The sequence below is a fragment of the Oryctolagus cuniculus genome, chromosome 1 (genome assembly GCF_964237555.1).
Source record: "Oryctolagus cuniculus chromosome 1, mOryCun1.1, whole genome shotgun sequence".
Classification (NCBI taxonomy): Eukaryota; Metazoa; Chordata; class Mammalia; order Lagomorpha; family Leporidae; genus Oryctolagus; species Oryctolagus cuniculus.
Window position 1 is genome coordinate 115,463,401 of NC_091432.1, and position 12,276 is coordinate 115,475,676.

The 12,276-nt window shown below is 42.1% G+C and overlaps 1 protein-coding gene across 1 annotated transcript in view; it reads right to left on the reverse strand.

Moving 5' to 3' along the window:
• CLMP (CXADR like membrane protein) overlaps positions 1-12,276 on the reverse strand; it is a 113,494-nt gene that overhangs the window by 6,313 nt on the left and 94,905 nt on the right. Inside the window, exons 3-5 of the mRNA XM_008260331.4 lie at positions 6,892-7,093; positions 6,031-6,198; positions 5,525-5,647 (exon numbers count right to left, since the gene is read on the reverse strand). Of these exons, the coding sequence (XP_008258553.1) occupies positions 5,525-5,647; positions 6,031-6,198; positions 6,892-7,093 (493 nt within the window). The remainder of the gene's footprint in view (positions 1-5,524; positions 5,648-6,030; positions 6,199-6,891; positions 7,094-12,276) is intronic.

Below are 12,276 nucleotides of genomic sequence, written 5' to 3' on the forward strand. Positions count from 1 at the left end.
TGCCTCTCTGTAACTCTGCCCTTCAAATAAATAAATAAAAATTTAAAAAAAAATGACCTATAACAAAAATTGATTTTTTTTTTTAAGGAAATAAGACTTTGCTATGCCACAATGTTAGCCCCTCAAAGTCTTATAGCAGGTTAAACCACCACCTGTGATGCTGGCATCCCATACGGGTGTTGGTTAGAGACCTAGCTACTCCCCTTCGACTCCATCTCCCTACTAATTTGCTTGGGAAAGTAGTGGAAGATGGCCCGAGTGCTTGGGTGCCTACTTCCATGTGGGAGACCGAAGGAAGCTCCAGGCTCCTGGCTGTGGCCTGGCACAGCTGTGACCAATGTGGCCACAGGGGAGTGAACCAGCAGATGGAAGATCTCTTTCTTCCTTTCAAATAAAATAAATAATTTTTATTTTATTTATTTATTTATTTTTTTTTGGACAGGCAGAGTGGACAGTGAGAGAGAGAGACAGAGAGAAAGGTCTTCCTTTGCCGTTGGTTCACCCTCCAATGGCCGCCGCGGCCGGCACGCTGCGGCCGGCGCACCGCGCTGATCCGATGGCAGGAGCCAGGAGCCAGGTGCTTTTCCTGGTCTCCCATGGGGTGCAGGGCCCAAGCACCTGGGCCATCCTCCACTGCACTCCCTGGCCACAGCAGAGGGCTGGCCTGGAAGAGGGGCAACCGGGACAGAATCCGGTGCTCCGACCGGGACTAGAACCCGGTGTGCCGGCGCCGCTAGGCGGAGGATTAGCCTAGTGAGCCGCGGCGCCGGCCTCAAATAAAATAAATAATTTTTTAAAGATTTATTGATTTATTTGGAAGTCAGAGTTACACAAGGAGAAAAGGAGAGGCAGAGAGAGGGGTCCTCATCCAATGGTTCACTCCCCAACTGGCCGCAACGAACAAAGCTGTGCTGATATGAAGCCAGGAGCTGCCTTCTCCACCAGGTTTCCCATGCGGTGCAGGGGCCCAAGCACTTGAGCCATCTTTCCCTGCTTTCCCAGGCCATAGCAGAGAGCTGGATCGGAAGTGGAACAGCTGGGACTCTAACCAGCACCCATATTGGATGCTGGTCCCACAGGTGGCATCCCATATGGGCTCTGGTTCAAGACCCGGCTGCTTCACTTCCGATCCAGCTCTGTGCTATGGCCTGGGAAAGCAGTAGAAGATGGCCCAAGTGCTTGGGCCTCTGCACCCATGTGGGAGACCTGGAAGAAGCTCCTGGCTTCAGATTGGCACAGCTCCAGCCGTTGCAGCCAATTGGGGAGCGATCCAGTGGATGGAAGACCTCCCTCTCTGCCTCTCCTCTCTCTGTAAGTCTGAGTTTCAAATAAACAAAATAAATCTTAAAAAAAAAAAAAAAAAAAAAGGTTGATGCTGTTTGCACAGGTATATTTACTTTTGAAAATTTATTGAGATGTGAACTTGAGGATTTATGCATTTTTCTGTTTTACTTCATTGTATTTATCTTCCCCAAAATGTATAGATTAAACTAAATTGCGCTACCAGTTTATACTCCAGTCAGAAATATGAAAGCACCTGTTTTCCAACAACCTGTGTAATCCTTAGTACCACGGTTTTTATCTTTACCAAGCTGATAGATTAAAGTGGTGGGACTTTTTTGTCCTCTGTGAAGAAAAAAATTCTGGAAGTTGAAAACAGACCAAAAAAGTTCATTGGTTGGCAGTTTTCAGCTCTGTAAAGGCAACTGGTAAATCTCTGTCCAGTAGAGGTGGAAGTAGTTGATGTTCCAGTTAAACAGATGACTCCAAAAAGTACAGTCTGTGATGTGGCTTTGTAGGACATTAACCAGTTTGATGTCTAAGCTAGCAATCTTTTTCATCTGTTACATTGTTTCTATTTACCTAACTTCTTAAATGTACTTTGGACCAGTTTTTATATCTTAATTACTCCCTAAGTAATGGATTAAATAAAATCTTTAATCTGTTGAAGTCAATATTTTACTTTTTTGAAAATTGTGCTTCAACAACAGTCTGTGCCTATTTTGGTTTAGCTGTGTTCTCACTTAAAAGAGTTCATTATCATGTATTTATATACATGGATTACTAGACTATGTACTCTAGTGGTTTTATAAATATGTCCATAGATTATTCACTACCTCCCCCTTCAAGAGGTAGAGCTTCATTTTCCTGCTTCACAGAGTGGTCTGGACTTAGTATATAGTTCTAATGAATAGAATATTAAAGTAATGGCATGTCAAACCTCAGGTTTTATCACAAAAAAAGCACTGCAGTTCTTTTTCAGGTCTTGAGTTTCTTAGATCTCTGTTTGTGCTTAGATCCTCTTGCTCTCAGATCACTTACTTTGTAGAAGCCAGCTGCTTTGTCACAAACCTTATGTAGAGGCCCATGTGGTGAACTGAGGCCCCCACCCACAGCCAAGTGAGTAAGCCATCTTAGATCATACAGCACCAGGCAAGCTTGCAATGACTGCCACACTAGTTATCTTGCTGTCAACGTCTCCTGAGGAGACAGTAAACAAGACTTCCTAGTTAAGCCATTCCCAACTTTCTGACCCACAGAAATTAAGAGATAATAAAGACCAGTTTAAACCACTAAATTTTGGAGTACTTGGTTACACAGGAATAGATATTAGAGGGGCTGACACTACAGGCATCCCATATGGGCACCGGTTCAAGTCCTTGCTGCTCCACTTCTGATCCAGCTTCCTGCTAATGTGCCTACAAAAGCAGTGAAAGATGGCCCAAGTACTTGGGCCCCTGCACTGATGCAGGAGGTCCAGATGAAGCTCTTGGCTCCTGGCTTTTGATCATCCCAGCTTCAGTGTGAGCCAGTGGATGGAAGATTCATTCTCTCTCTCTCTCTCTCTCTAACTCATGCCTTTCAAATAGATAAATCTATAAATATATATATAAAATGTATAAATTATAAAATTAAAAATTATATAAATATATATAAAATATATTAAAAAATTTATACTGAAACATAATAAATATATACATTTGTTATTTAAAGATGTATTTACTTGAAAGAGAAATATATATATATATACATATATATATAAATATATTTATCTTGTGCTTTAAATAGATCTCCCATCTACTGGTTAACTCCCCAAATGACTGCAGCACCAGGGTTGGGCCAGGCTGAATCCAGGAGCCTGGAATTCCATCCAGGTCCCCCATATGGGTGCAGGAGCTCAAGAACCTAAGCCATTTTCCACTGCTTTCCTGGGCCCATTAACAGAGAACTGGATCAGAGCTGAAGCAGCCAGGACTCGAACTGGCACCCATATGGGATATTGGTGTTGCAGACAGCTTTACCTGCTGTGCCACAAAGCCACCCCTGTTTTTGTCTTTAAAATTTATTTATTGGTAGACAGAAATGAGAGAGTTCTCATCTACTGGTTCACTCTTCAAATGCCTGTCAGTCTGGGCTGTGCTAAGGCTGAAGCTGGGAGTTGGGAACTCAATCCTGGTCTCATGAGTGGCAGATACCCAATAACCTGAGCCATCACTGCTCCATCCTAGGGGCTGAGTTAGCTCAAACAAGCCAGGAGTTAGAGGTGGGTATTGAACCAAAGTGCTTGATGTGGTACACAGGCATCTTAATCACTAGGCCAAATGCCTACCCTTACCTTTATCTTTTAATTTGCTTTATCATGTTTTTTTTCTTTCTTTTTTTTAAGATTTATTTATCTGAAAGGCAAAGTGACAGGGAGAGAGAGATCTATCCGCTGGATCATTCCCCAAATGGCCACAACAAGCGGAGCTGGGCTAGGCTGAAGCCAGGAACCCAGAGCTCCATCTGGTCTCACACGTGGGTGGCAGGGGCTCAAACACTTGGACTATGTTCTGCTTTCCTAGAAGCAGGGAGCTGACTCAGAAGCACACCAGCCAGGACTTAAAACAGCACTATTTGGGATGCCAGCATCACAAGCAGCAGGTTGATCTGCTACGCCACAATGCCAGCCCCTGTCCTTTCTTTTTTCAAGATTCAAACTCTAGATTATGAACCTGGAGTACATTTATTTATACTAAATAATTTGTTGCACTAAGTAATTACTAACACTGCTAGCATTCCTTGAGGACATGGGCTTTGGTTCTAATGTGTAAAGTTATCAAATTGAATTACAAAAATAGTAGCACTAGCTGATGTTGGATGTTCACCATTTGTCAGCCACCATTCCCAAGCAGTGGTACGTAAATCTGCTAATTTACTTAATTTACACAACTCTATGAGATAGATACTATCTTCATGTTACATAGATAGGAAACATGGAAAGGTTAAGAATTAGGAGTGTGCCCAGGGTAGTATATAGTTAATGGTAGCTGATATTGAAATCCAGGCAGTTGCTTGACTCCAAAGCTAACGCTCTTAATCACCTTGCTGCTGTCTCTTATCTGTAACTTGAAACATCTCATTCTGGATTATAACACATAAACATACACACACACTTGTTCACTGACAAACACTTTGTGGAAGGGAGGAATGTATCTACTTGCCTAGGATGATCAGTGGCATAACAGTTACAGAGAGAAGGAGAGACAGAGAGAAAGGTCTTCCATCCACTGGTTCACTCCCCAGATGGCCACAAACAGCTGGAACTGGGTTGATCTGAAACTAGTAGGAGCTAGGAACATATTCTGGGTCTCCCAGGTGGGTATAGGGGTCCAAGCACTGGGGCCATTTTGTACTGCTTTCCCAGGTCGTAGCAGAGAGCTGGATCAGAAGAGGAGCAGCTGGGACATGAACTGATGATGCCCAAAGGGATGGTGACGTCACAGGTGGAGGCCCAGCCTGCTATGCCACAGCACCGGCCTGTTTATGATTGGTGTTTATTTGATCCCCTCCTGGATATAGTAAATTTCTTTAGGGGGCTGGTTAATTCACACATTTCTAACTATTGAGTCAGAAACAGTGTGGAGGGGTCTGCACTGTGGCATAGTGGGTAAAGCTGCCACCTGAAATACCAACATCCTATATGGGCGCTGGGCTGCTCCACTTCCCATCCAGCTCCCTGCTAATGGCCTGGGAAAAGCAGCAGAATATGGCCCAAGTGCCTGGGCCCCTTCCACCCATGCGGCAGACCTGGATGAAACTCATGGCTCCTGGCTTTGTCCTGACCCAGTGCTGGTTGTTGTGACCATCTGGAGAGTGAACCAGAGGATGAAAGATCTCTCTCTGTAACTCTGACTTTCAAATAAGTAAATTAAAAAAAAAAAAAAGGAAAAAAAAAAAGTTGTTGAAAGGTCCTTGCAACTACTGAGTTTTTTTTTAAGATTTATTTATTTATTTGAAAGAGTTACACAGAGAGAGGAGAGGCGGGGGGCGGGGGGGTGGTCTTCCGTCAGATGGTTCACTCACTCCCCAGTTGGCTGCAACAGCCAGAGCTGCACCAATCTGAAGCCAGGAGCTTATTTTGAAGACACTGATAACATTCTAGAAATACAGACTGCCTTTGACTTTATGTGACCTTAGTCACGATCAAAATATCTGACATGAACTATAATGCAAAGCAAAAACAGCCCTTTGGGATACTTACACTGCACAGTCACTCGAACCACACAACTTTCCTTCCCAGCCTCATTGCCTGCTGTGCACTGGTAGAGTCCAGAAGAGGACATTGTGAGATTCTGCAACAGAACTCGTCCAGGGTTGTTGTAATCTACACAAACAAAGAGTGACATTAAATCTCCCTTCTGATGGCATCTATATTTATTGCTTACTCTATTGCATCTTGACCTCATATTCTTATGAAATCTGATAAGAATGAAATGACATCCTTTTTTGGAACATGGGAAGAAGGGTAAGTATTCTAAATTGTGGTTCATCCTGCTGCTGAAGATATGAAAAGAAAAAGGATACTAAACAAGACAATAAGATATAATGAACTTATACAGTGTCTTTGTCATTTTCACATGCCATTTGAGGAAAGACATTTTCTTAGTTAATGGATGAAAAATTGGAGTTCAAGAGGTTCAGCAGATTTAGAATTCATGGACAGAGTAATATTTTGTTGGCTCAGTAGATGGTAGGAAGATGACTTACCAATTCTAGATTTGGGAGGCAGATGTTCATCCTCTCCCTCTTTCTCCCGGATTCGCTGCCAGTAATATACAATGGGCTTTGTGCCAGAGGATGACTCGCACTGTAAAGTCAGGTCACTTCCTTCTGTCAGTGCTCCTTCCAGTTCACACTTGGGCTTGGACGGTCTCACTGGTTAAAAAAGAAAGAAAAAATGTAATGTAATCTCCAAATACAAGATTCTACTGAAATTCATGTTTTGTTTCTCCAGCCATCCCTTAGGGTTAACTTTAGAGTGGGGATTCAACCAACCAGCCATGCTTTATGTCACTCCTCTGAAGTACACCCACCTCCATTCCCTATGCACACGCACGCACACACACACACACACACATCACTTTCAACTGCTGTTAGTGCTATTGTAATTTTCAGGGACTACCTCAGAAATTCCCTCATCTCTTCTTAAAGAAAAGATTTGATTATTTATTGGAAATTTGAAGAAAGTTGAGTGTGATTTTACTGATACTGAAACAGGGATAGAAATTCATTAATTTAGAAGCAATTAAGTAGAATCTTATAGCTCTTGCTGTCAAAAACCAGAAATGAATTTCAATCATATCTGACAGATTTATGGTAAATATAGGAATGCTATTCAAATATTAGAGGATACTTCCATTTTTAAGTGGGTTACCATGGAAAATTATATTTTTTTTTTCATTATGGCTAAAACACATATGCTTCTTCTAGGGAACTGGGCCAAATGACTTTTTAGTATATAATGTAAAGTACTAAGCATGAAGTTTTGTAGCAACATGATACAATTAACTATCCATACCAGAGACCTTATGAAAAGATGTAGGCATTTACCTTGGCACCCTTTCTTACCTAAGACTTTTAAGATGACATGGCTCCACACATACCGCCCTGAATTCTTCACCTTACAGGTGTACCGGCCCTCGTCACTGGGCTTCAGTGGCTCAATCTGCAGAGAGGCATCTCCTGCCAGGAAATTGGAAGCAAAGGCTACTCGGCCCTTCTGTTCCTCAGTCAAGTTATTGTAGACATGATGACTGGAGTAAGTGATCACCTGTGGGACAGACAGAGGCAAGGTCAAGCAGTGTGGCTGTCGGCCTCCCTTCTCTCAAGGTGACGAAAGGAACTGCTCCAAGTGGCACAAAGTGGTCAAGCTTGGCACTGATTCTTAGGGTCCAAGAGACCTCTATATAATTCATTTATTTGAAATACCAAGTTTTATATTTATATATATATATATATATATATAGAGAGAGAGAGAGAGAGAGAGAGAGAGAGAGAGAGAGATCTTCATTTGCTGGCTCACTCCCAAATGGCTGCAATAGCCAGGGCTGGGTCAGGCTGAAGCCAGGAGCCTGGAACAACATCTGTGTCTCCCATGTAGGTGGCAGGAGTCTTAGCACTTGGGACATCTTCCGCTGCTTTCCCAGGCACATTAGCAGGGAGATGGATCAGAAGTGGAGTATCTGGGACTCAAACCAGTGCTCATATGGGATGCCAGCATTTGCAGGCAGTGGCTTAACTCACTACACCACAACGCCGGCCTCTCTGTTTTAAATAAAAGTGAAGGGTGCAGTGTATTTGCTTAGGACTTACTCATCCCTCCAAGAATAATATCTCATATTTGTGTAGGACTTAATTATCAGTACAGTTATTTCATTAAATGCTGAGTTAGTAAAAGTCAGCTAAATGAAGGAAAGGGGGAAAATACAAGTGCATGACTGTGTCTGCAGTAAACGTAGAATATTTTTGGAAGGGTACACAGCAAATGGGATCAGTAGTTGACTAAGAAGAATTGAGAGCACAGAGAATAAGTACTAAGAGGGGACTTAATGCTCTTTTCTGTCATTTGTGTTTCCTACCACTTGCACATGATCGCTTCAAAGTGCTCCTTGTGTTAGAAGATTTTATAGACCATCTAGTGTATTTCTTAGCACAGTTTTTTTTTGTGTGTGTAAGATTTTATTTGAGAGGTACAGTTACAGACACAGGGAGACACAGAGAGAGAGGTCTTCCATCCACTGGTTCACTCCCCAAATGGCCACAACAGCCAGAGCTGGGCCTATCAGGAGACAGGAGCTTCTGGGTCTACCACACAGTTGTAAGGGTCCACACACTTGCACCGTTGTCTGCTGTTTTCCCAGGCCACAGCAGAGAGCTGAATAGGAAGTGGAGCAGCCAGGACCAGAACCAACGCCCATATGGGATGCTGGCACTGCAGGCGGAGGCTTAGCCTACTACACCACAGTGCCAGCCCCCTTACCACAGTTTTTCCAAGTAATTATCCCACTTCACAGACAGGTGCCAGAACCAGGATTTGAAATAGGTCTTCTATAGTCATCTAATAAGGCAAGCATTTGGTACAGTAGTTTAAGTTGTTGCTTGAGATGCTTGCATCCCATATGAGTGCCTGATTTGAGTTCCAATTACTCTGCTTTTGTTATGGCTTCCTGCTAATTTTCATCTTGGGAAGCAGTAGAGGATAGTTTAAGTACTTGAGTCCCTGCCACCCATGTGGAAGATCTAGGAGTTCCAGGCTCCTGGCTTCAGCTTGGTCCAGCCCTGCCTGTTTACAGGCACTGGGGAGTGAAGCAGCAGATGGAGGATGGCTCTACCTCTTTGTTTTTCAAAGAAAATGAAAATAATTAAAATTTCAAAGTCATCTAGCCCATTGCTCTTGTATGCTACATTTACAGTCCTCATCGTGTACCTGCCTTTCTTTAACTGCTCATTAATTACTATTCAGAAAGTTTGGAAATGAAGGAAAAAAGTAAAATTGAAAAATCAATCTATTTTGTTCTTAGGAAAGTTGAGAATCCTGATGGAGGGACTGGTGAAGTTGAGGAGTAAATGGTTAAAATGCAGGTCTGATTATGAGGGCTTCATTGTTTGGTTTCATTTTTTTAGGTCATTATTGCTGATTAGTAAGAATGTTAGGTAAGAAAAAATTATATCCCTTACTTCTATAAAATATACATGAGCTTTGTGTCTTTGTTCTCACAAATAGTGAGACCAAAGAATAGATTTTCCCAATGGAAAAATAATAATCTTGATTTCTACTACATTTTCATCTGCCTGCATCACAACCTCTCATTCTTTTAACTTTTTTACTTTTCCCTGATTTCTTTATTCCATCATTTCACTGGTGTTAGTTACCAAAACCTTCCTGATGTAGTCTACCAGGACTTCAAGCTGTATAACTTCAGCTTTGTTCTTCCTGTCACTCAACAATCAAACTTGTATACGGTGAATATCAGCAGACACTTAGAACTACTACCTCTGATCAGGTCTGGAGAAGCTATTCAGATAAGTAAAATACTTTATTCAAGTAATTTATTGTGGGATTCACAAGGAGAGAATAAACATTGAAAAGTGAATGATTTATTTGAAATAACATCAGAGAGAATGTCCCAGAAAAGTTGGCAGCATAAGAATTAGTCTTTGAAAGATGAGTAGACTTAAGTAAGAGAAGAGTGAAGCAGGGAGCAGAGGGTGGGAGGGAGCATTCCAGATAAGTACTACAGCACTAAAAAAGGCACACAGGCATAGGAGAGTCTCCAGAGCACATTTCTGGTTGCAGCTGTTCCAGATTGTTTCACTCTGCTTAAGCCCTTAACCCCATTCTCAACCATGTGATGCTTTGCAGCTCATCAGAAATTTTCCTGAAAAGATCCAAAGCTATCCAATAAAATGTCTGTCACTTCTGCCTCTGTTCAGCAGCAGCATCTGTTTCGCCCTGACCACCTCTTGGAGAAAAATGCTTTCTCCTTTCTCTGCATTTTTTTTTCTTCAGCAAATATTTATTGACCTCCTGTGTAAGGTATTGTGCTCAGCACTGAGAAAACAAGCAGGAATAAAACAGTCCCTGCACGGAAGAGTTAGCTCACAGTCTGGGGTGGGTAGGACAGAAATGAGTGAGAGAATGTTGAACACTGTTGCTGGTAATATACTCAAAACATTTTCATGCAGTATTGCCCTGTCATTTCAGCTGCCACTACTATTGTGACAGTTCTGAGGTCCTTCTCTCTCTCCCCAGCATTACTTTTGAGTTCTAGTTTCATCCTTCCAGCTGCTTGAATGCTGTAAATTTCTGTCCTCTCCAGTTTACCCTGCATAGTTCTGCCAGGTTAATCTTACCAATCTAAAACACACGTTAGTTCTTCCAGCCTTTACATAATGGTGTACAATCAGCCTGCATTATTTCCCCTTTGCTAATAAGATTTTGCTTTCTGTGTTCCCATATTTTACTCGCTACATTTCCCACTTAGAAACTCTCATTTCTTCATATAAAGAAACACTATTCAGTCCTTTAAGCCCCAAATCAGTGTTAACTCTTCATCAAACCTTCAAAGATACAACACTGATGATTATCTTTGGCTAGGCTATTTTGCAACTCCTCAATCCTTCATTCAGTAAGCATTTATTTTATTTTTAATAGAAAACTTTTATTTATAAATATAAATTTCAAAAGTTCAACATCTGGATTATAGCAGTTCTTCCCCCCATAACCACCCTCCCACCAGCAAACCATCCCATCTCCTATTCCCTCTCCTATCCCATTCTTCATTAAGATTCATTTTTAATTATCTTATATACAGAAGATCAACTCTATGCTGAGTAAAGATTTCAACAGTTTGCACCCACACACACACACACACAAAGTATAAAGCACTGTTTGAAGCATGGTTTTACCATTAATTCTCATAGTACTACACATTAAGGACAGAAGTTCTACATGGGGAATAAGTGCACAATGACTCCTGTTGTTGATTTATCAATTGACACTCTTATTTATGACGTCAGTAATGACCCAAGGCTCTTGTCATGAGCTGCCAAGGCTATGGAAGCCTATTTATTTATTTATTTTTATTTGACAGGCAGAGTTAGATAGAGAGAGAGACAGAGAGAAAGGTCTTCCTTCCGTTGGGTCACCCCCCAAATGGCTGTTACGGCCGGTACGCTGTGCTGCTCCGAAGCCAGGAGCCAGGTGCTTCCTCCTTGTCTCCCATGCGGGTGCAGGGGCCCAGGAACCCGGGCCATCCTCCACTGCCCTCCTGGGCCAGAGCAGAGAGCTAGACTGGAAGAGGAGCCACTGGGACTAGAACCTGGTGCCCATATGGGATGCTGGCACCACAGGCGGAAGATTAACCAAGTGAGCCGCGGCACCGGCCTCTGGAAGCCTCTTGAGTTCACAAACTCCAGCGTTATTTAGACAAGGCTATAGTCAAAGTGGAAGTTCTCTCCTCCTTTCAGAGAAAGGTATTTCCTTTCATGGCCCCTTCTTTCCACCGAAATCTCACTCACAGAGATCTTTCATTTAGGTCATTTTTTGCCACAGTATCTTGGCTTTCCATGCCTGAGATATTCTCATGGGCTTTTTAGCCAGATCCAAATACCTTAAGGACTAATTCTGAGACCAGAGTGCTGTTTAGGGCATTTGTCATTCTATGAGTCTGCTGTGTATCCCACTTCCCATGTTGGCTCATTCTCTCCTTTTTAATTCTATCAATTATTATTAGCAGACACTGGTCTTATTTATGTGACCTTTGACACTTAATCCTTTCTTTATGATCAGTTACAAACTTAAACTGATCACTTTAACTAGTAAGGGGGCATTGGTACTTGCCAACTTAATGAGATTTGGAGTCCCATGGCGAGTTTTTACCTTTACTCTTAGGGGTAAGTCCAAGGGAGTATGTGCCAGACTGTACATCGCCTCCCTCTCTTATTCTCACTCTTATGTTTAACAGGGATCAATTTTCAATTGGATTTAAACACCTAAGAATAATTCTGTGTTAATTAAAGAGTTCAACCAATGGTGTTAAGAAGAAAAAGAAAATACTAAAAAGAATAAAATAGTAAGCTGTTCCTCAACAGTCAGGACAAGGGCTGATCAAGTCATTGCTTCTCATAGTGTCGGTTTCACTTTTGCAGGTTTCCTTTTAGGTGCTCAGTTAGTTGTCACAGATCAGGGAGAACATATGATATTTGTCCCTTTGGGACTGGTTTAATTCACTCAGCATGATGTTTTCCAGATTCCTCCATTTTGTTGCCAATGACATTTCATTTTTTTGCGCTGTGTAGTATTCCGTAGAGTACATATCCCATAATTTCTTTATCCAGTCTTTCTTTGATGGGTATTTGTGGGGAGCAAACCGGACTAGACTGTTACTGGAATTAAGACTTATTCTATGCATCTGCTCTCCCACAATATGGCGCTGGGAGAGAAGTAAACAG